This window comes from Lampris incognitus, chromosome 13, assembly GCF_029633865.1.
Source record: "Lampris incognitus isolate fLamInc1 chromosome 13, fLamInc1.hap2, whole genome shotgun sequence".
NCBI classification, from domain to species: Eukaryota; Metazoa; Chordata; class Actinopteri; order Lampriformes; family Lampridae; genus Lampris; species Lampris incognitus.
This window is the reverse complement of record NC_079223.1, coordinates 18,349,232-18,374,533: the sequence shown is the minus strand read 5'-3', so window position 1 is coordinate 18,374,533 and position 25,302 is coordinate 18,349,232. Positions and strand designations below refer to the sequence as shown.

At 41.8% G+C, this 25,302-nt stretch overlaps 1 protein-coding gene across 1 annotated transcript in view; it reads right to left on the bottom strand.

Moving 5' to 3' along the window:
- grid1a (glutamate receptor, ionotropic, delta 1a) overlaps positions 1 to 25,302 on the bottom strand; it is a 438,916-nt gene that overhangs the window by 73,772 nt on the left and 339,842 nt on the right. Inside the window, exon 5 of the mRNA XM_056291925.1 lies at positions 3,606 to 3,659. Coding sequence (XP_056147900.1) covers positions 3,606 to 3,659 — 54 coding nt within the window. The remainder of the gene's footprint in view (positions 1 to 3,605; positions 3,660 to 25,302) is intronic.

Genomic DNA, 25,302 nt, shown 5'->3' with positions numbered 1-25,302 from the left:
AGTACATTCTATTTCCCAAGAGTTTATGTAAAAGTCGCTGTGCTATTTTTAAAATGCATCCACAGTATTTAAAAAAAAATGCACATGTGCAAATTTGACACTCAAAAAGTCTCTTTAGAATATAAAAGGTTGTCCGTACTCATTTTTTTTTTTTTTGCTTCACTTTGATATATTTTCTCTTTTTACTTTTACTATCCCTCTTTGAAAATGCCTTCCACCTTTTCTCTACCTTCGATTCGCCTCACTAATCATTTTCCCTCTCCATCTGACTCCATCCCGTCATTGCATTCCATAAGTTAACAACTACGATCATTGTGCCATATGTTGCCCCTGGTGGCAAATTAGCATAGTTGCTTGTCATTAGTATTGGATAGGACCTGACACCTTCCTCTGCATCCATTTCAACATGGAGGCATACGAGCCCAGAAGACATATTGTGTGGGTTCAACGTGTTGGCAGGAGCCTGGGGAACTGGTGGGGCAGGCAAGCCGCAGTTGACTTGAAGATTACCTTGTTAAAATGACTGTCACAACTCATGGGACTCACCCTTCCCCACGTCTGGGCAGCCAGTGCCCACAGGGGCTGTTGGTGAATGCAGGGGCAAATGAAAGGTCATGTAGAGAGCCACTGGTTTCCCTGGCAGGGTTAGTCAGACTGGACTAGAATATCTACTGTGATGATTTATGTGGTCACGCTATTGTGTTTTTTGTCACTTCTGAAAGCAATGTCCTTTGAGATTTAATAAGTGTTATAGGAGAAGACGCTAGCATCTGCTGCTAAAGGTAGCCATCCTGAACCAATATGAATAACAGGGGATTGATCACAGACAATAGATCAAAGGTGGCATACTATATACCAGAAGACAATCCAAATCTTATTATGTACACTGTATTAATATCCCCTCTCACCTGTGCGATGAAATTAAAAATATAAACACTGCGGCTACAACCACGTTAGCATCTTCTTAAAAGCAAATCACTGCTTGATGAAAACAAATTAGCTTCAAGTTTACCCTCTGTCCAGCCTGAAGAGATAAGGCATTTATGATAAATGATGATAAATGATACACACTGGGATTCAAATGAATTTATATAGCATTTTTTTATGTCCCGAGTGGCTATATTGGAAAAAAACAAACAAAACAAATCCAATGAGTAATCATAGTCATTGTGTCAAACGTTCCTGTTTCCTGTGCATGAGATGTGTGCACATGTAAGATGCCTCAAAATACGTGTTACTCAATTACTTCATTAATCTTTCCAAGATTTTTTTCATCATTCTTTGTTCAGGTTGATTCTAAGATTCATGAGCCCCATTCCCTTGATGATGAATTTATGATGTAGATAGATAGAGTCAGACAAAGAGAGAGAGGGTGATGAATGTATGACACATCTAGCTAGCTAGCTAGCTAGCCAGCCAGCCAGCCAGCCAGACAGACAGACAGACAGACAGACAGACAGACAGACAGACAGATAGATAAGAGTCAGAAAGACACAGAGAGAGAAGGTGAGGAATGTATGACGTAGCTAGATGTAGCGAGATAGATAGACAGAGAGAGAAATGAATGTATGGCGTAGCTAGATAGATAGATAGATAAGAGTCAGACAGAGAGAGAGGTGATGAATGTATGACATAGCTAGATGTAGGTAGATAGATATATAGCCAGAGAGAGAGTGATGAATGTATGACGTAGCTAGATAGATACTAGATAGATACATAGAGTCAGAGAGAGAGAGAGAGAGAGAGAGAGAGAGAATGGAAGAGTACATTTCAAAGTACATAGACACAGACAGCCCCCTAACCCTACCCCCTCCCCATTAACTCAATGTACAAGGGAGTTATAACTCTACAGTTTGTTACACCGGGTCAACCATTAAGTGAGTGACTGAGAAATTAACATGCCATTAGCTCATACTTTCCCATACTGTGATGGTATTAAAGCTAACTACTTGTTAGCACACTCTGGTAATACCCTAAAAGGCATGAATGTCCATGAGGTTCTAAAAAAATTACACATCCCATTGGCAATCTTAACACGTGGTTTCATGTGTGGATTGCAAAGGTTCAAATAACCAATACACAACTTCAATTAGATCATAATGACAAATCTTTCAATTCAAATCTTTAAACTTTCTGGTGCCAGAAAGTTGAATCAGTTCATCTAAACACAACATTTAGTGGGAGAAACGTTTCATCACTCATCTAAGCGACTTCGTCACTCTCAGCTGACTGCAGGTATCCCCAAGCTTTTAAACAGGACAGCTGCATAACGACCGAAACCAGCACAGTTGCACCACAACCAAAAAACAGCAATTGGTTTTATATACCAATTGCTGGGACAATTAATTAGTTACAATGGCCATGTGTACTATTCACAGAGGATTGGGGAATAGTTGCTATCACAGCATTGTAAGATGGTGACATATGTACTCGTAGCTCCCACGCTGTTCCCCCACCTCGGTTCAGGGATTGTCGTTCCCTCTTCACAAAGATGGCCTCTCAGTTTCGGTCGCTATGCAACTGTGCTATTTATAATGTTGGGGTACCTGCAGTCAGTTGAGACTGAAGACGTCACTTAGATGAGTGATGAAATGTTTCTCAAACTAAACGTTGTGTCCAGATGAACTGATTCGCCTCCCTGAGATTTTCTTACTGGATTTATTGAGCATGCACCAAGACATTGATTTTTGCCACACACTTGGCCTCATTCACCCTTTTAAAGTTTTAAATGTGTATTTTGATCTGCGCACAGTACATGTCGATATTACACATGCACTTTCTAATTTACATCTGCCAATTATTTTCAACCCTTCAGTTTAATTTGCTATCATGTGCAATGCAAGCAGGATCAGGGTTTGTTCATTTTGAGTTGCCTAAACAAGGGGATTTTCTGAGGACACATATCTGTACAGACATAAACCTTATCAATACATTTCATGATAAGGATGAGGAATAGGGTAACAATTTGGGGTTTAAATGGTGTGAGTTTTGTGGCGCTATTTCATAAAAATGTGTACTGTATAATTGTGCATTTGCATGGGAGAGAGGGTAAAAGAGAGGAACAGCAGCAAATAAATTGAGTGAGAGTGGTGTCCATGTGATTTCCCCGAAATTGCTCCCATAAAGCAGAGAGATGTTCATGTTCCGATGTTAAAACAGGGTAGAGCAACCAGTAACATCCTATTATTTGATACCTTTTATCCAATTATTTTAGTTGTGGGCCAATCAGGTGTCTTCCATCCCTTATCTCCAAATCACTCTGAATCAATGCAGATGCAGCATTGAAGCCCCGAGGCCCCAGAGAGCCCTCTGCTCTGTATTCACAAAGTGCCCCTGCATTTTGTGCTGTTAAAGCCACTTTAGTAGACCATTTAGGCCAATGTCGGATGCTCAAACTACAGCTACAGAGGAGGGGAAGGCGCAGTAGCGCGCACACAGTGATGTGCTGTTTATGTGAATGAACATGGACGAGTACAAATGACAATGTTATTGGTTTTTATTTGATTTTGAGCGCCTTGACAGCCTATGTAACAATGACTGAGGGAGGAGGTGACTGGCGTTTGATGTCTGCGCCATAAAGCGTGCATTTTTGCGTTTGGCCTTACCTCATTGGCGTACACCCAGTGGCTGTCCTTGGATGCCAGGTTAGTTTCTACAGCCTTTAACAAACAGAGAGAGAGAGAGAGAGAGAGAGAGAGAGAGAGAGAGAGAGAGAGAGAGAGAGAGAGAGAGAGAGAGAGAGAGAGAGAGAGAAATTCAGTGCACGTGGAACATGAAATCATGAGATCCAACTAAAAAAAACTTTCTACCAAGTACAATTTTAACTTTCAAAGGTCTCTCTCAAACTACCCTCTTGGTATCCCACAGTCTACCAGTCTTTCACAGTGACCTACCTCCACTCAGTGCGGATAAGAATAACCAACCTTGGTGCTAAATGGACCGTTGCCATATGTGGCGCCTCCACCTGCCACAGGACTGCACACATTTGACATCTGTCATGTTTACTACCTCAATACATGTCCTCTTGCTGAAAATCTCTGCCATTAGTGTCCACATGACTCCTTTCCACATAAAGCAGTGAAGACTTAATAGCTCTATGGAATCCTTACATATACCTGGCATAGCCCTGTGGTAATTTTACTCAACAACATTGCACTCATCAATAGCAGCTCATGTGTAGCACAGCACCAAACGCTGCAAATTGATCTTCTAACCTTGGAAGAGCCATGATTTGATTTTAATGCCCCCCTCATTTCCAGATTCATCTAATCAGATTGCAAGAAGCCCCTCCCAAGTGCAGGAATAATATTTACCTCCATGGATGAATTGCTCCACCGCTCGCTAAAAATTAAAGCGGGGGGCCATATGCCATCAAAACTGCACTTAAAACAGATAGCCTATCATTATTGATGGAGATGCTATGAAACGCCGACCAGCTGTTGGGCTTAGTGATCTGTTTCAGTTTCATTCAACAGGGGGGTTGGGAAATCTACTTAGTGTCTACCCTCTAAAAACAGTGCTGGGATCAGATCAACTAACCCCTGCTAGGCCTGGTAGGACTACATCTGGTAGCCCCCCGAAAAGCTGATCCCACTTTTGAATCACACAGTGTGCAGAGCTGTCTCATAAACCTTGCAGATTATTTATATATGGGACTTTTTCTCTCTTCAGTTAAAAACACGAGAATGAAAAAGCTGCACATGTCCATCTCGGTGTGAAGTGCAGAGGTCCTCACCTCTGAGGAGAGTGCAAGAATGATGTTTTAACAAGGATATTCAGTTCAATATTTTCACCCAGAAACCTATTCAAATGATTTTTTTTTACTGAAATTAAATGTAAACACTAACAGAGAAAAATGTAAGCTTTAAGAGAGATGTTGCTAGGAAGTCAAAGGCAGAAAAATCCCCCCCAACTTCAACAAAGGAAAATACCTGCTGATGAAGGCAGATGCTATTAACTGCATTGTGGAAACATATCACGGAAACCCTTTTGTACATTAGTAATCCATTCATTCAAATGCAATGATATTTGTTTTGTACTCGGAAAAATATTGACAGTGGCAACCTTTGTCTGCCTTGGAGGACACCCTTGATGCTTAAAGGAGGAGACAGCTTCCTGAACTGTATGCATTGTTCCAGACAAAAGCCGTCAGATGCCATAATGGAGATGACAGAGTCAAGAAGGGTGGGTTGTTTAATGTGCACCAGCTGGGGAGCAGTGTTTCGATGAAGGCCTGGGCACAACACAGCCCACCGCTCTGGCAGTTCAAAACCCATTCAGGAAAAAAAACCCTCAAACAAACGGCAATGGCTTGAGTCGCTCAAGGAAAGTAGCTTCGTCAAACTCAACAGAGATGTGTCAGCTGCTCGCTAACATCTTGGCTGTATAAACGAGACAAGCTGCCTCTTCTCATGTATTTTCAATGTGGCAGTGAGATGTGGTATGTGTTGGCTGGACGCAGAGAGCCTGCAGTGACTGACACATCAGTAGTACACATGGAAGGGGTCAGCAATCAGACACAATTGACTCTATTTCTGTGAAACTGGGTACAGGCACAAGTGCAAGTGTAGGAGCATGTGCGCACACACACACACACACACACACACACACTAGGCTATAGAAATAAAATTGACTTGACTTGACACACACACACACACATATTTTAAATCTTTTTACTAAAGGACAGGTGTAAGTCATACAATGTGCAATTGCAGTAAGATAAATAAATTGTAAGCAGGTGGAGTTGGGGCGGGTCTCGACTTGGCCAATCGAATCAGCTCCTCTCATAACCTTTAAATGTGGTGTAGTGCAGCGTATTGTCATTTGCAAGATGGATGAAGAGGGAAGCCCAGTAGAACGGCCCGCATTCCTCCTCGGTTAACTTGGCTGTATGAAATTGGGGCGGTGGTAAATTATTTCCCAGCACTGCCACTGTCTTCTGATTACATATTCCAGTTCTATAGATTGTGACGGGACAAAAAAACAAAAAACAAAAACGTTTCATCACTCACCTAAGTGACTTCATCAGTCCCAGCTGACAGTGGGTATCCCCACCCTTATACAATACGATATGCTACAATACACTATGATACTATACGGTACAACTTTGTTGTCAGTTTGCACTGAAATTCATTTTGCATCCTTTGGCAGTTCTGTTCAAGAGATTTACACACAAATTAAACATACAGTTATGCATGTGACACTTATCATAGATGCGTAAAACACATCAAACAGTCATGACAAACATACATATCACATTATATCCTCTGGATCCACATCTCAGATAGCAGCAGACTGATGTTGGTTTAGCAACAGGGTAGACTGATGTATAAATGAATTCTTCAGCCTGTTGTGTTTAAATTGAGGGACTCTGAATCATCTATTGGGGACCAGAAGTTGGTATTCTCTGTTTAAAATGTGCAAAGAGTCAGAAAAGGTCGTTAGCAAGTCTGAGCATGATCTTGTTGTGAGTTGCTTGAAAGGAGTGCACCACAGTTCGATCAATAATCCTGCAGATTTGGATTTGATTGTATAGTTTAGTTTTAAATCACACAGATAGGCTGCTGAGCCAGGCCGTACTGCAGTACAGCAGGACACTGAATGAAAACAGAAAAAATAATCTGGCTACTGGCTCCAAAAGATCTGAGTCTACGAAGAAAGTAAATGTGCTGCTGTACCTTCGTACAAAATAAATTCTATATGAGAAGTCCACGATAGGGTGGCATCTACCATAACACCCAGGTATTTGTATGACGATATTTGTTTAATTTCATGTTGTAAATTGTCACTAGAGGCAGCTGACAAATCAGGAGGAAGGACAAAAATATTTTCCTCTGTCTTACTAGTATTGGTAAGAGCATTTTTACACTGGTACAGTCTGGGATCGTCACTGTCAGTCAGCAGTGATAATAAGGTGGGACCACCAGAGTATTTTAAAAGAAACTGGTTGGGCACACAGATGTTGCAATCTGCAGTGTACAATGTCAACAACACAGGTGAGCTAATGCAGCCTTGAGGCGTTCTAACATTAGTCTTGACCGGAGAGGAAAGGGTGTCATTTACCTTTACTAGCTGTATTGTGAACAGCACAGTTGCATAACAACTGAAACCGCTGATTTCACTTATTCATTCAGAGCCATTGGTTTAAGGATTTATTTCAATGGGGATGAAATGCATAGGCTAACAATGATTAAGACACATTTTTGGGCAGATTTTCCAATGCGTCCCCACTAGACTGCTACACGGAAAACGGTCAATGTTCCCACATCTACGCTTTGCCCTGGTCTAAGCCAGTGGAGGTGGAGGCGCAATCTAAAGACAAACTGGAAACCAAAATTGTACTGTGCCAGCTCATCTGCATTAGCACACCCCCAGCTGCACCACCAAACCTGTCTCATCAGTGCAGGCAGGTTCCTTATGAGCCACAAAATCAATGGATACTGTCTGAGGGGGGAAATCATCTTGTACTTGAGGAAATTGTAAATCAGCCTGTGTTTGTCTCTGCCGGCACTGCGCCGGCACGAAAATAGGACCCAATGAGTTTTTTTAGTGGTTAGAAATGTTAACTTTGTAACTCATGAGTTATGTTTTTCTCCTTGCTGTAAGACAGGTTCCTGAAGGACACTGGATGCACAGAAGCTGACAGCAATACTGCAGTATAGAGATAACTGGAGTCAAGTCCAGTCATGTTAGTTTTTTAACCAGAGTAACGGTGGCTGGTCGGCAACGGTGTGCATTTATGTAAGAGTAAACATTGTTTGGTGCACAATAAAACTAGTGTGTTTAGCTCAACTTGATATCAGTACAACCCTTGACCATGGTGCACAAAGAATTTATATCCCAAAATCGAACTGATATATGTAATAAGATGTGGCTAGTCTTTTCAACGTTTTGAAATTTGGAAAGACAGTCCAACAGTACCTTGAATGACAACCTGGTGCATGCAATTTATTCAACATCTAATTGGAATGGGCCTGCGCTTGAAGATAAAATCTCTTTGAAATTGCACAAAACCTACTATTACAGAGGTGCTTAAGAGCTCATTTACGCTCAACGTTAAATACGTATACGGACGGAGCCTCCTGTCCGTACTCTGCGATCATTTCGTCTGTATTTCTGCACGTTTTCTGGGAGATTGCGGATCCGGAGCAGTACCACCGGAAATACCACAGGAAATTGTGGGGGCATTGTTGTGCAGTGTAGTTAATACCTCATGCGCGACCAGCCAGCAACACACAACAAAGACGAAGAAATGGCGGAACTTTTTGAGGAAAGGCTGTGCGGGCTAGTACGTAGTTACGGACATATTTATGATGTTACCTCGCCTGGGCACCGAGACAAACAACTGCTAAAGAACAGTCGCCATGTTTGCTCTCTTCTTCTTCTTCTTCTTCTTCTTCTTCGCGTGAATTGGGCAGCCTAGACACCTCTGAACTCGGACGTGAACGCGGAAGTTAACTCTGAACTGCCCTCTAGTGGATGTATTGCTTAACAACCATGCCAACGTAAAACATGGATGGGAAGTATGCGGGCAGTGACGTTTAGAATATTTGAAACGGACGTATCTATTTACGTACAGTGGTGTGAATATTAGACAAATATAACACAAGTAAACACAAAATGCAGTTTTTAATGAAGGTTTTTATTATTAAGGGAAAAAAAATCCAAACCTACATGGCCCTGTGTGAAAAAGTGATTGCCCCCCCCTGTTAAAACATAAATTAAGTGTGGTTTATCACATCTTTGGAAAGCTGAGTTCAATTTCTCTAGCCATACCCAGGCCTGATTACTGCCACACCTCTTCTCAATCAAGAAATCACTTAAACAGGACCTGCCTGACAAAGTGAAGTAGACCAAAAGATCCTCAAAAGCTAGATATCATGCTGCGATCCAAAGAAATTCAGGAACAAATGAGAAACAAAGTAATTCAAATCTATCAGTCTGGAAAAGGTTATAAAGCCATTTCTAAAGCTTTGGGACTCCAGCGAACCACAGTGAGAGCCATTATCCACAAATGGCGAAAACATGGAACAGTGGTGAACCTTCCCAGGAGTGGCCGGCCGACCAAAATCACCCCAAGAGCGCAGCGACGACTCATCCAAGAGGTCACAAAAGACCCCACAACAACATCCAAAGAACTGCAGGCCTCACTTGTCTTAGTTAAGGTCAGTGTTCATGACTCCACCATAAGAAAGAGACTGGGCAAAAATGGCCTGCATGGCAGAGTTCCAAGACAAAAACCACTGCTGAGCAAAAAGAACATAAAGGCTCATCTCAGTTTTGCCAGAAAACATCTTGATGATCCCCAAGACTTTTGGGAAAATACTCTGTGGACTGACGAGACAAAAGTTGAACTTTTTGGAAGGTGTGTGTCCCATTACATCTGGCGTAAAAGTAACACAACATTTCAGAAAAGGAACATCATACCAACAGTAAAATATGGTGGTGGTAGTGTGATGGTCTGGGGCTGTTTTGCTGCTTCTGGACCTGGAAGACTAGCTTTGGTAAATGGAACCATGAATTCTGCTGTCTACCAAAAAATCCTGAAGGAGAATGTCCAGCCATCTGTTCGTGACCTCAAGCTGAAGCGCACTTGGGTTCTGCAGCAGGACAATGATCCAAAACACACCAGCAAGTCCACCTCTGAATGGCTTAAGAAAAACAAAATGAAGACTTTGGAGTGGCCTAGTCAAAGTGCTGACCTGAATCCAATTGAGATGCTGTGGCATGACCTTAAAAGGCGGTTCATGCTCGAAAACACTCAATTATGGCTGAATTACAACAATTCTGCAAAGATGAGTGGGCCAAAATTCCTCCACAGCGCTGTAAAAGACTCATTGCCAGTTATCGCAAACGCTTGATTGCAGTTGTTGCTGCTAAGGGTGGCCCAACCAGTTATTAGGTTTAGGGGGCAATCACTTTTTCACACAGGGCCATGTAGCTTTGGATTTTTTTTCCCTTAATAATAAAAACCTTCATTTAAAAACTGCATTTTGTGTTTACTTGTGTTATCTTTGTCTAATATTTAAATTTGTTTGATGATCTGAAACATTTAAGTGTGACAAACATGCAAAAAAATAAGAAATCAGGTAGGGGGCAAACACTTTTTCACACCACTGTACGTGAAGGGAGCATAAATGAGCCTTAAAGGAGTTGCTCATTAGAATTTGAGACGAGCAGCTCTTAGATATAAAATCACTGTGTGCCAGTCCAATTCCTACATTATTTTGCATAGTCATGCCCTCTCTAATCACACCTAGGCTTATATCACTCAAACTAAGGGATGGTTCGCTCCCTTGTCTAACATTTGTTATCACACCAAAGCCTCAAAATCCATTTGAGACCTTAAACGTTTATCCATATGCTGGCAGTGTAATTTCAGCTTTATGGGGATTTTTGTTCCCCCTTGCATTCACCTCAGCAGAGGAGGTAAGGTGAAACTCTGGAGAGAAATGTGCTTTCAAAAGAGGATGCATAGACAAGAGGCTGAAGTGACATCAGAAGAATATTTTATAATGCTGATAGAGCCGAGGCATGGCTACAGTGAGATCTATAATCAGAAAAGCAAAGTAGCTTGAGGCATGTGCTTATACAGTAGCTATACCGCAGAGAAAGCCAGAAAGTGTCAACCTCAATTTCAAACCATGAAAGCTGAAGAGGGATTGAGAGGACTTGCACTTAGGAGGATTGGAAGCATATGGAATCACTGTGTTAGTGTGTGTGTGTGTGTGTGTGTGTGTGTGTGTGTGTGTGTGTATGTGTGCGAGAGTGACAGTGTGTGTGTGTGTGTGTGTGTGTGTGTACAGAGAGATAGTGTGTGTGCCTATGGGGAGGCGGGGGTCCTATGACTGTGTGTCTGTGTGTACTTGTGTGGGGAGATAGAGGTTTTAGAGAGCGTTTGCAAGGGAGGATAAATCTCTTCAATGTGTAAATGCACTGAGAGGATGAGATCATTTAATGTTAAAATAGAATTCGGTAGCCCTTTAAATTACAGGCCATTCATTATAAGGAAATGATCAAGGATTATACTTGTATAATAGATGCCATTGTACTGTAATGAATGGCAACTGCTGATAGACAATGATTGCTTACATTCACCTTTAGCAGCTAATTAATTTTCAAGCCTGTGATACGAATGGTTCAATATACTTATGTTAGGCACAATCTGATTTGTGAATTTATCTCATACGATATTTGGTGCTGATTGTATTCAACACATTACATTGAAACGGAAGCAAACTGCAGATGGCTCTTTTTTACTCGTATGTTAATCTTTAATTGCCATCATTGCTCAGTCACTTCAATTTTGCTCATCTATTACCGGGTTATTTCTGCATAATGAGTGGCTTGCAATGTAAAATGTTACCGGCTTCTTCAAACTATTGAATGCTAATGCTTATTTATCTACAATTGTATCCCTAAACAATAAACCCATCTGCAGTTACTACATATATCCATCTATCTATTTATCTATCAGTTTGTCTCTGTTGATTGGAATTAGACTCAAATAAAAAAAAAGCCTTTGCACACCTATCAAATATCAGTATAGGAGCAAATAGGAAGAAAAACGACAGAACACAGACATTTAAGAGAGACAAACCACAGACCCACTGGTCGCGCATAACTGGTGGGATTTAACGTATCGGGTCTATAAAGACCTTCATCTTCGCGTGACGCAAAAGCTGCGTTGTAAACAAGATGCGCGCGCAGAACGTGTGGCAAAACATGGCCGCGAAACAACGCGCGCACCTATGAAACTCACAGATGAAAGCGTATAACACTTCAAATTAAACGGGGAACAGTTAGGAATTCTAGGAAAGGGAAATCTCAGAATGTGTTGAAGGTCTAAGCATGGACGACAGAAAGCATTACGAGTCGAGACTTCCGCTAAGCACCGGAGAAAAACTTCCCGATCCGTTTACGACTGCCGAATCTCAGCGGACAAGTGACGTCACGAAGCTGCCAAACATTGGCTGGAGGGGTGTGACTGAACACCTCATACACACGCCAAGTAGATTTACCAAAGAATCAATGAAGGCATACAAGTCTTTAGAAGCATACCATTACTTTGTTGGTGGTCATGTCCAAGACTGCTTTACCATCCCTTATCGAAGGAAAATAAGTTTTGCTTCATCAAATCAAAGGTCAGCCCTCGTAGTTTTATTGTGTGTAGGGCTGAATTGTTTGTGTTCCAACAAAAGTTGAATTGTTTGTACGGTTGTGAGATGGAGGCTGGAGTCAAATTATGACCTCAAAGATCATGACACAATAAAGCTGACGGAATCGTCGTCAGATTTGAGGAAGGCTAGGCATTAACAACTCACTTTGGTTTGGCAGTTGCTCTACTAGGACAGTATCACATTTAGAGCTGTTACTTGCTTACTACTACTCGACTGGTTGACGTTGCCGCTTGCGGAGTGGGAGACAAAGGTTCGCGTCCCGGCTGTGGCGACGGTCTCCCAGACTGCCCCCCGAATTCGCTACAGTACGTTCAGTCACAATACTTATTTGTGTAAGAAACGGATACACACCATATATGAGATGATCTTCGCGTTTGATATTTGCTCTTCTGACCCCGTCCTCCCGACGGATCGCATGAATCCACGCCTGTCTTCTTCGTTTTTCACTTATTTTTTCTTCTTTGTTTTGCTCTCGACACTCGAGTCAGCGTTCCTTACATGGTCTTCGAGAAGCATTGGCTATGCTAAACGAAGGTTTCCCGGCATCTGTATCCAATTTACAAACACGTGGTTTTCAAAGCACATGTGGGACAGCAAATTTGGGAAACTGAACACATTTCATGAGTCGGAAATCTAGGTTAAGTATTTAGGAGGCGTCACTATCTGTCCAGCCATCCATCTTTTCACCCTAACTTCCTACCCACCTTCGTACCTACCTAGATGCTTACTGTGGTGGTGGGGTGTGGTTGAGTCTCCGCTGCACGCGGATAGGGAGGTGGCGTGGGTCGTGGGGGAGCAGACGTGAATAGCGGTTGATTAATGATCAATCAGTTCCTAACTGGACGCGAGGCGTACGAGCGAACATCAGATTGTTTCGCTTTTGTTTTTTGTCTCCAGTGAAGACGTCCTAATATGATCCGTGCGTCAGCGAACAGGCGAGCGACGTGCCCTGCCTCTATTCTCGCGATGTTTCGTGTACTTGCTCCACCTCCAACCTATTTCATCCATCTATCCAGCCGCTTCTCCTGCTCTCAGGGTGGCGGGGATGCTGCAGCCTATCCCAGCAGTCATTGGGCGGCAGGCGGGGAGACACCCTGGACAGGCCGCCAGACCATCACAGGGTCAACCTATTTTCATTGGTCAAAATCCACCTTGACGTTTCCGCCCCCCCACCCCACCCCACCCCAGTCAGCAGTAACGCCAGCCATTCATTCATCAAAGGTTAAGGAAATGAAGTGACTGAGGTAATTATTAAAACTTGAGAAAATCCAGTTAGTTATGGATAAATAACTTAGACACTTGTTCATTTGCAGAGGGAGAAATCACAAGCGGCAGCAAAAATCAAATCTCATCCCCTCCTCGTAGTGTGATCCTCCCACGCGCTATACCCCCTGGCGAAACTCCTCACTGTCAGGTGAAAAGAAGCAACTGGCGACGCCACATGTATCGGATGAGGCATGTGGTAGTCTGCAAGCCTTCCCCGGATCAGCAGAGGGGGTGAAGCCGCGACTGAGACGGCTTGGAAAATAGGGTAATTGGCCAAGGACAATTGGGTAAAAAAAAGAGCATACACATTTCCAAATGTTCTCAAACTTTACTTAGTGAATGATTATTTCTTAGTATTACTTAAAAAAATCTGTCACACAATAGACCACCAAAAATGTAAACATTGTAATAATAAAATCCATCGTTCCTCCACTGTGTTAATTAAAAAGTAACCCAGAACATAAATTAAGCATTTAATTAGACTCCTTTGTCAAATTGCTTAAAGCACTTGTCTAATCAGTCAGTGAATAAATGTTTAACAAGACTTACTTTGATGGGGTTTTTATTGCCATCATTTTGCTGTCTGCAGAAATAGTCATACACAAATGCTATGGGTAAATTTTTTTTGGACATTTTATATTTGCCCCTGTGTATAAATATGCACATGCGCGCGCACACCAACCCACACACACACACTACTTATCTTCTAATCACAACTTGCTCATTTGGTATTATGCTGTTTGCCAGATCTTGCGCGTGAAGCTTATCAGAATTCATCCCCAGTAGCATACGCTTCTGATAACTATCGAGATACAACGCTTCAACAAACGCAATCAACAATCTACGACCGTGTCACACATTAAGCACCCGCTGGAGAAAAGGATTTTTCGAAATATGTTCACACGCCGAGAGGGCTTGCTGTTGTTAATTGAATGATCGCTTAATACCTGGTGAGAAATGTTTGGTTGATGTAGGTTGTTCTTTTGACATAGTTAATGGATTCAATTCGTTTCTAATTCAAACAAGCATCAAGCAAAATTTAATTATCAAAATCTATCTCATTATCTTGATGCGTTCCAGAACAACAAATCCACATCCCAATGCAAACTAATACGCATACATTTGCTGAGATTATATTTTAAGTCTACAGAATAGTATATTTTATAGTATATTTCAATAAGATGCAATGTGGAAGGCCAATTCATATATGATGAGAAAAAAACCCCTATGTATATATGTATTAGAAAAGATTAAAAGTTGTGTATTCCTGTTCAAAGATCGACACACACAACCAGAAGAAGAAGTAAGGAAATGTCGTGCAAGTTATCTTCCCTGACCCGGTGGTACAATTAATCAACACTGACATGTTGGGAATGATTGATTGAATGAGGATAATTCCCAACTTTTGACAGACAGTTTGTGCCAAGATCCCTGGGAATACCACAGATTTAGCAAGAAGCGGGCGCGCTAAAAATAAAAGAACTGTCTTCTGTGGCTGCAATCATAAGCTGCCTGTTCATACTCAAAGATCTGATCATAACAAAGAGCTTACAAACGATCTAAGATTATCTGCAACACAACCAGGTGCTCATTATCGTTGCAGAAGTCATCTGCGGTGCCATAAACATGAGCAAGCAACTGAAACCCACAGACTAGACACATTATCTTCGTCAGAGCCGCAGAGAAGCCAAGGTAATGTCAGCGCCAACGTCAAAAGCTGTTGTCAAGTTTTTCAACACTAACTGGAACCGACAGGTGACTTGGACAGGCAACTCAGGTCCCCTCAACATGTCCTCAAAACCACTCAGACTCCATATCCTGCTTGCGTGAGAGTAAAAAAAAAAGCATTGATATGGCGGAGCTAATTGTTGCCTGAGAGGATCAGATGGAGGAGGCCTTAAAGTGGAAGAAGTCCATGTTAGCAATAGTCACCGACAAGGCTCTTCATCCTCCTCATATGTCAAGACCTTGGTCTCTCTGAGGACTTTTATCATCTGTCTTGTTTTATCTTTTGCTACTTCTTCCTTGCCTTTTGTGAGGACTCTGTTTAGCCCTTTCTGTCTGTGTAAGTGATGTGTCTGGGTCTGCCTGCTGTGTGTATGAGAACTCTGTTCTTTATTCCAGAGCTCTTCCATGCAGCATCACTCAGATGCTGCTGCTGCATGGGACAGTGACATCTGGGGATGATGGGCCATGCAATGCTATGTCAGCGTCTGCTTTCTTTCTTTTTTCCTTGCATTCTTTCATTATAATGTATTCAATAAATGCAACCATTGTGTTTAATTTCTCAATCTGTTTCCACATTGTTTACCTTGGCCATTGAGTTTTTCTTTTAAGGTTGTCCTCATTTGAATCATGGTCTAAGGATAGGGCATGTCATTTCCTGATATTTACTACCTGTTTCGTTCGTCCGTCATTTATCTAGCTGTTTCTCAGTGTGGCGATGTGAAGCCCTCTGTGATTAAGTGTGTGATGGAGGGTTATGTAGGAAAAACTGACTTGACTTGAATTCACTTGACAAGGATGGAATGACAGTTGCTTGCCTGGGGCAGGGAGGATACAGAGGCCTTGCAGGGCAGTCTCTCTACATTTGACATCACAGGACTAAGTAAGAGAGAGGCCATCTACAGCAATAGGAAGGATGCTAAAAAGCCTTCAGATGGCTATGGACTAAAAGAGCAGATCAGTGGTACGTTGTGATTTGTAAATTAGGGCACAAACTGAGGCTTGATCAACCTCAGCTGGCTCAGCTGAGAGAGGCTGTCTGATGTGGAAAGACCAGGACAACAACAGGTCACATCGCCCGAGCATTGCATCAGAAAATGTATGTGTGGCATTGAGGTGTTACTTGTTTGTCAGCTGGAAGCGGAGAGCCTGAAGTGGCTTTGTCGAATCAGCTGCACACCTGTAGGATTGTAGCAAATTAGACACGACTGGTTCGTGTTTGCGAATAAATCTCTGTTCCAACAGTGAGAGTGGGGCTTGAAGCTCACCGGATGCACTGAAGCCAAGCAACACCTCAGTCTAGGAAGACCTCGATTCAAGTCGGTGTTAGTTTTGAATCAGCGTAAACAACCTGGCTCTCTCCATCTGGCCACCTAATCAGCCCCCGTGTAATTCGCTCAACGGTTTCTCCCTCTCCAGATAGCACCACCGGTGTGCAGCACCCGGGTGGATGCTACACACTGGTGTTGGTTCAGGTGAGTTTCCCCCCTTCAATGTGATGCGCTCAGGGTTTCTAGACAAAGTACTATATAAATGTAATCCATTATTATTATTATTACTAAGATGGCATGTCAAAATACATGTGGTATAATATCAGATTTTAGCTCTGGAATAGAAGTGGTGAAAATGAACACAGTAAGACTCCCTTGCCTTTTTCAGTCCTTACCAACACTGATTCCTCAAAGTCAATTCATAGCATAGGATAGGATGGTATCTAGATTTATCTGGAATGAAAATAACCCTAGGAGGCCATTCATGTCCCTGCTACATTTCAAACTAGTAGGGGCAATGAGAATACTAAATATATCAATAGAACCACCAACTTTAATGTTCCTCCAGCAACCCCCCCAAGGTCCTTTCAACAAAGGATGTTGAGGAATAATTGTTTTTTTTTTTACCAAATGACATCATACAAATTTAATGAAAAGCTATTTATGTTGCCCATTTCTGTAATCTAATATATTAATGATTTACTGCGTGGACTCGGTAGGCCTACATTGCAACATCTCAGTATTACCTCATGAAGAAAGTTGGACGCAGCACCATTATAATCTTAAAAACGTAAATCGGAATGACAGATTTCTCATTTAATTATCAGTTCTATATCGTGAAATGGGCCTGATTCACCTACAAAAATCATACAATGGCAGGCTATAGGCTACATTGCCGCCACACTATAGAACTCCAAGACATAAGCCCTTTGCTGCTTGAAAATGCTGGCATTTATAATTTAAAAAATTGATTGACTGACTGAACCGAGAGAGTAGATTTAATGTCATTTACCACAAGTTGAGTGAGAAAAAAAAACTACCTGAAAGCAATTTGAATTTGTTGGTATTTTTTTCCAATTAGATTTGTTCAAAAAAGTTAAAAAGTGACATGGGTTAATGAAAGACATCCTATGTTGATTGTTTGAAGAATTAGTTTGCTATTCGACCGATTAATAGCCACAGAAAATACATGCACAGGTCACCGAAACAGCCTGTTCTGTGTTTATGCCTGAGAGTGAACAGATAAACCACAGAAAATAAAAAAAAATAAAAAAAGATTTAGAAAAATTAACTGTTCAAGATAACATCAAATGGATGCACAAATGCATGACGACTGCCCAGGACACAAAACGGCCTTCCATGCAGCTATAGACCTTGTTATAAGAACTGAACCAGCAAAAGCACAAATCAAATCCCAACATATGAGACTGACATTGACAGGAGAACAACAGTTGGAGACAAAACGAGAACATTGGAAATCTACCAATTAGTAATCAAACTAAAAATATCAATAGGCATTACAAGGCAACGAGGGCACTAAACAGCAATTAACACCATCGAGGCTTGTCCGGGGTGCCTCCCCACCTGCCGCCCAATGACTGCTGGGATAGGCTCCAGCATCCCCGTGACCCTGAGAGCAGGATAAACGGTTTGGATAATGGATGGATGCATTTTGCAGAAGAATAATGCGGAGCTAAAAATGACATCTAGGAGGTTTGGGTATAAGCATTGATGCCCCCCTCCCTCTCCCTTTTATACTACACAACTTAATTTAGCAGACACTTTTATCTAAAGCAACTTAATCTGAGAGGCAGTTGGCTCGTATGGCATTAGGAGTCTAAGCCACAGACTCTTACTGCAAACTCGCCCCAACTGGGGTTCAAACCTGAGATTTCTGGTGGGAAAGCCGCCGTTTTTACCTACTGAGCTACCCAATTTTGTAACTAATTAAATGATAAATACAACTTTTAAGAAAAGCCATAGACTGATGGGCCCATGAGTTTTATTAAAGTAGAGCTACATGCATTTGACATAACATGTGAGGTAAAGATCAGTTCAACTGCTGATGAATATTTCTGTGCTGTGCAACTCAGACCAGTAGCGCGCTGGTGCAGGGGAAATTACGCGGCAAGATGGGATAACATAGAAGTAAACACACTATATCATAGTTAGTGCTCATCAACAGATTAGGTATTAACAGAGATAAAAGATGACAGCAACAGTGACAGTATTCACATTGGAGACTTAGTATATTTTACTTAACAAAAAGGACACGGTGTCAGAGCTGCAAAGTGCTGATATCCTCGAGTATCTTTTGGAGAATCTTTTGAAAAAGATGTCAAAATACACCCTTCCATTGAAATAAACGCCGTGGTTCAAGGAGAAACCAATTCATGTAAACAATTTCATCTTTCTGCTACGGTATGAGGAAGACTAGACACAATCTGACCCTGTACACGAGACACTGAAATCACAAACGTGTAAAATGCAACATGCTACAACTAATTCACAGACATGGAAGGAATTCTGCTAAAAAAAATTTAAAAAAAAAAACTTGGTCCGCTTTTCAAAAACATCCAAAGCTGTGATCAAACAACTTAAACCCAAATACCATGTGTGCTGAAATAGCTGCAAATCGTTCAGACATGTTGTGGAGCTGTAGGTGTGAGCTGTACTGACAGCATGTGTAAACTGATAAAGTGTATTCTGGGATATGATATGCACTGTCACATCCCTTTTATTTCCCAGATAATAAAAAAAGAGGATGTGGATTAGGATACTTCTGGCAGACAGCATAAAAAGCCAAGATCTGAAAATGTTCCAGAACCCTCTTATTCAAGACTAGGGAGCCCCTTAAGTCCTGAAAGGTGATATTTTTTTTTATCTTGTTCACACAAAGTTAATAACCTTGTGGGGCCAAATTAATATCTGCATAGTAAAGGTGTGAAGACCACGGGGGTAAGTTGCATTTATAGCTTTTAAGAGTTTGTTGAGTTCTCAAGTATGTTTTAAACATGGCGGCATTCACTGCTTCATTCGAGAATGTTGGAAATCTACAGTTCAGTAGCTCTGCTATGTCTTTGCTGTCTTTGCTATGTTTTCGGTGGGTGAGCTGGTTGATGACTGCTTTCTGCTGTTCGCTCATTTTACCAAATCATGTGCACAAGTTAATTTACTTGTTCTCACACGCTATGGATCTTGTGCGCACAGGATAGTTTAAGTCAAGTCAAGTTTATTTATATAGCACATTTAAAACAACCACAGTTGAACCAAAGTGCTGCACAAGCTCAAAACACAATGTAAAATAAGTGACACATGAATATAAAAATATGTAAAAAGAAATAGTAAAATAAGGAAATTAGAATGTAAACAATAAAACATAAGAGTAAAAGTATATTTCCACAATAAAATCACGGTGTCAAGCTCAACTTGAATTGAACGCCATCGAGAGGAGGTAGGTCTTTAACCAAGATTTAAAAGTCTCTAGGGTCTGAGCAGATCTTATGTGTACTGGTAAGTTGTTCCAGAGATCAGGGGCAGCTACTGCAAAGGCTCTGTCGCCCCTATTCTTAAGCCTGGATCTCGGGACATGTAAGAGCATCTGGTTTGCTGATCTGAGTGCTCTGACTGGTGTATGATGATGTATTAGCTCAGATAAATAAGATGGTGCCAGCCCATTTAAAGACTTAAAAATTTAACTTGTGCGCTAAATTGTTCTGCTATTTCATTTCATCACAACTCATGAAAACGCTTGTGCTACATGGAAAGACTCCATCATATATATATATATATATATATGTGTGTGTGTGTGTGTGTGTGTGTGTGTGTGTGTGTGTGTGTAGTTTTACTGAACCTTCAGATAGTGTCATTAAGTTTAGGACTCTAATTCGATTAAGACTCTATATTCTGGCTATTTGCATATCAATACATCAGTCCACCCATCTGTGTGCGTAGTGAGTTTTACCACAGCTTAGAATGATGCTAGTCAACACAGTTCTATGATAAATACAACATATGTTTCAAAACAGTGCAGCAAAGTGGGTGTTGTTTAATTTTATCATCACAGAAATGCAATCAGAATGTACTGTTGTATAAATGATCCCGCTTCCTTTCTTTCCTTCTCTCTCTCTCTTTCTCTCTCTTAAAGGAGTTACTTATGTTGATGTTGTGAAATGGATATGTCATTGCTGAAGTTTTGTTTTATGTAAAATAAAGAGTTGCTTAAAATTAAAGAAAAAAATCTCTCTCTCTCTCTCTGTATGTGCAAGTTGAGTGAAACTGGGTCCACGCTGCCTGTAAATAAGCCGTTGTTTTAAGGTTGGGTCTGCCTGCATAGCTACCGCCGGCCGGCTTGTGTCTGTTTGAAGTGAGCTCTCTGGAGGGGTTTGGTATGCGGCAGTAATCTGAAAATGGTAGACAATCAGAAGGCTTTATGAGCTGTCACACTTCCCATGTCCTTTCAATCCCTGGCTCTCGCAAAGAAGCACAAAGGCAGTAATGAGGTCTGTCATGAAATTATTCACAATAGTCCCTCTGAAACCCAACCCTGCCATGGACAGCACACCGTTGCTGTGGAAACACACCTTTAGACCACTTCGTCTTCTCCACTGACATAGAAATCACTTCAAAAGTGCCAGATGACCTTAGGTACGAACATATGAAGGGTGTCAATACAGGCACTGCTGCAAATAGTATAAATAATATACATATCTTAAGCAATCCACACATACAGGTACTGACTATCAGCAAGAACAAGGGAATGCACTCTTGACATGCCTTATCACATAAAGTGAACCCTTTAAAAGCTGATTTATCTCTTTAAGTAAATGATGGCGCCTATGTGATGGGTCAAGGATTCACTGATTGATGGCGTAGCCTGATGTCCTCTATGCCAACCGGTGACAGGTGAGAGAAAACAGTCAGGGCGTGGATTAATGCATTAGGTCGCTGCATGAATTGGTCTTCTTGAATGAATGCATACTTTGGAGAATCATCATATCCTGTCAACTGGTAAATGCTTAAGGTGGAAGCACTCCAGATATTAAGGATCCATTCTGTTACCGTGCTCCCGTCAAGCAATGCTTTTTGTGTTAGCAGATACGAGAAATTGACTGAAACCGAGGAGGCATTTTCTTTCAGTCAGCTTTAAAGTATCCATCAGCTCTAGTCGAGGTTACAGCTAATGACGGATCTTTCCTGCCCTTGCCCTTGTCAGTATTCCAGACCATGCGGCCCTTCCATGAAGGTAACACACTATGTGACATTAAACAGAATCACTGCTCCCATCTGTCATAGCGATAAGAAGGCTAGCTCCCCTCAGCTTGTGGTTAGCTTTCCACAGGCTATACCAGCCAAGAGTGGAATAGCTAATGCTCCAGTTAGGAGACCCACCAGTTGGCACATTACCCATAGCATACGAAATTAATTCAGAGTTGGCCCTCAGGCACTACATGGCCCTCATACTGTGCGTGTATGATCTGTGCATTATACAAGGGTGGAGTAAAGGGGAATTTCTACAAATCTGTACAGGAAATCAACACTGAATGTCAAAACACAGATGGAAACCTGCTAATTTGCTTTCCTTGTGTGACCAGGGCATAAAATGGGCCGTTGAAGTGGTATTTTCTTGAGACACAGTCATGTTTTCCTCACGCACTGTGTCCAATGGTAATCTGGTGACTTGCCAGATGCAGAAGTGGGAGGAGAGGCACGGTAGGAGATGTGTCATTGACAATCCAATGGTGTGCTCCAATTTTGGTGTCACGGATGATTGCGATTTGCGTCGTCTCCCATCCACCTTCTTGGACCAGGTCAACAGCACATTGTGCAAAGTGCAGTTAATTTTTCTGCCATTTTCATCACTTTACTTGAATGGAGGTGCACCCAAATAGACCTCTATATCTCCTCATAGGCATAGGTTACTCCTTCCCAAAAAGCTTAATGAATGGTTAACTATTAGATTACATTATATATGCGTAAATCAGAGGGAAAAAAAATCATGTTCAGTAAATTGTGGGGGAAGTGAAGGATAACCAACAACAAATACAGCAACTTACACATCACACTGGAATATGTACCAGAAGGATTTGGATTTGCAACTCATTTAAAAGCTCCCGGTGTTCTGAGACTGAACATTTTATCAGCTTTGGTTGTGATTCCTACCTTATTTTCCCCCCTAACTCACATGTATTTAATAAATGATATATTCAAATGTTTGCTTCATAGCAAACCAAATGCTACATTATCCACCACGCACAGAAATGGCAACTGTCATTCACAGCTGTCTTCTTTCATGGGATTTCATGACATGAGAATGACGGCAGGAAGATGTTGAACTATTACATATTTCATACCTCCCAAACAGTGTCAGCTGCAGTGCAACTTTCTTTTTAATTTACATAGGCATAGGCTTTCTGATCACACACGACCCTTTTTTAAGCAGCACCCTGGTTCACAATCATATAACAATACACAACATCTAAAATACACACACACACACACACACACACACACACACACACACACACACACACACACACACACACACACACACACACACACACACACACATACACTCACTGGCCACTTTATTAGGTACGCCTTGCTAGTACCGGGTTGGACCCCCTTTTGCCTTCAGAACTGCCTTAATCCTTCGTGGCATAGATTCAACAAGGTACTGGAAACATTCCTCAGAGAGTTTGGTCCATATTGACATGATAGCATCACGCAGTTGCTGCAGATTTGTCAGCTGCACATCCATGATGCGAATCTCCCGGTCCACCACATCCCAAAGGTGCTCTATTGGATTGAGATCTGGTGACTGTGGAGGCCATTTGAGTACAGTGAACTCATTGTCATGTTCAAGAAACCAGTCTGAGATGATTCGAGCTTTATGACATGGCGCGTTATCCTGCTGGAAGTAGCCATCAGAAGATGGGAACACTGTGGTCATAAAGGGATGGACATGGCCAGCAACAATACTCAGGTAGGCTGTGGCGTTGACACGATGCTCAATTGGTACTAAGGGGCCCAAAGTGTGCCAAGAAAATATCCCCCACACCATTACACCACCACCACCAGCCTGAACCGTTGATACAAGGCAGGATGGATCCATGCTTTCATGTTGTTGACGCCAAATTCTGACCCTACCATCCGAATGTCGCAGCAGAAATCGAGACTCATCAGACCAGGCAACGTTTTTCCAATCTTCTATTGTCCAATTTTGGTGAGCCTGTGCGAATTGTAGCCTCAGTTTCCTGTTCTTAGCTGACAGGAGTGGCACCCGGTGTGGTCTTCTGCTGCTGTAGCCCATCTGCCTCAAGGTTCGACGTGTTGTGCGTTCAGAGATGCTCTTCTGCATACCTCGGTTGTAATGAGTGGTTATTTGAGTTACTGTTGCCTTTCTATCAGCTTGAACCAGTCTGGCCATTCTCCTCTGACCTCTGGCATCAACAAGGCATTTCGCCCACAGAACTGCCGCTCACTGGATATTTCCTCCTTTTCGGACCATTCTCTGTAAACCCTAGAGATGGTTGTGCGTGAAAATCCCAGTAGATCAGCAGTTTCTGAAATACTCAGACCAGCCCGTCTGGCACCAACAACCATGCCACGTTCAAAGTCACTTAAATCACCTTTCTTCCCCATTCTGATGCTCGGTTTGAACTGCAGCAGATCGTCTTGACCATGTCTACATGCCTAAATGCATTGAGTTGCTGCCATGTGATTGGCTGATTAGAAATTTGCGTTAACGAACAGTTGGACAGGTGTGCCTAATAAAGTGGCCGGTGAGTGTATGTATATACACACACACACACATATAATATGGGAACCATTCATAAAACATTTACACATTTTTATGATTTAAACAAAGCAGAGAATTTCTTATTGGGTCAATCTCCAGATCCTAATATAAGTGGAAAGTCATTCTATAAACAAATTTCACAAAGAGGGAGCAGAACACATGAAGGCCTTTTTATCGTGCTCAGTACAAATATACAGTTTAAACAAGTCTTGTAAATGCACTCCAAACCTTCTATGGTTGGGGAAAGATATTACCACAAAGATATACATGAGGGAAGCAAACCAGGAATGGAGTCATAAAGGACAATAAACCAATGAGTCGGTGCATAAATGAGATTAACATCTCTGTGCATGGACAGAGATGGCCAGTTGGCTGCAGCATACAAGCGGTGGCAGTAATAAACCTTAATGCACCACTGTAGACAGCGTCTTAATATATGGAAACACTGAGCGGAGGCATTCATGTAAAACACATCATCAAGCAAGGGCAGAAATGCAGCTACAGGGCGTCTGGATAGCGTAGTGGTCTATTCCGTTGCCTACCAACACGGGATCGCCAGTTCGAATCCCTGTGTTACCTCCAGCTTGGTCGGGTGTCCCTACAGACACAGTTGACTGTGTCTGTTGTCTGTGTCTGACTTGGAAGAGTGGGGTAGTTGGCCGGATACAATTGGGGAGAAAAAGGCGGGGGGGAATCCAAGACAGAAAAAAAAAGAAGAAAGAAATGCGGCTACAAATGAAGAATCCCAACTTTTCAATTAGGCTTTTTCAAAAAATAATAATCAATATTTGGTTCACAAGGTCATCGATTAACAAACCCAAATACTTACAGCTTGACACCAGTTCAATCTGTGTGCCATTTACGGTTAGAGTTTGGCAGTATAGCAGCATGTTTTTGGCATTTGCAAACAACATTAATTTTGTTTTATCAGGATTCTGCACGAGCCTAAGGTGGTACAAATGACTATTTTTACCATCATCTTATTATAGTAAATATAATAAGACAGTATTAAAAGCAATTTGTAAAAACTCAAAAGGCTCGCGATGGTCTAAACTGGTCC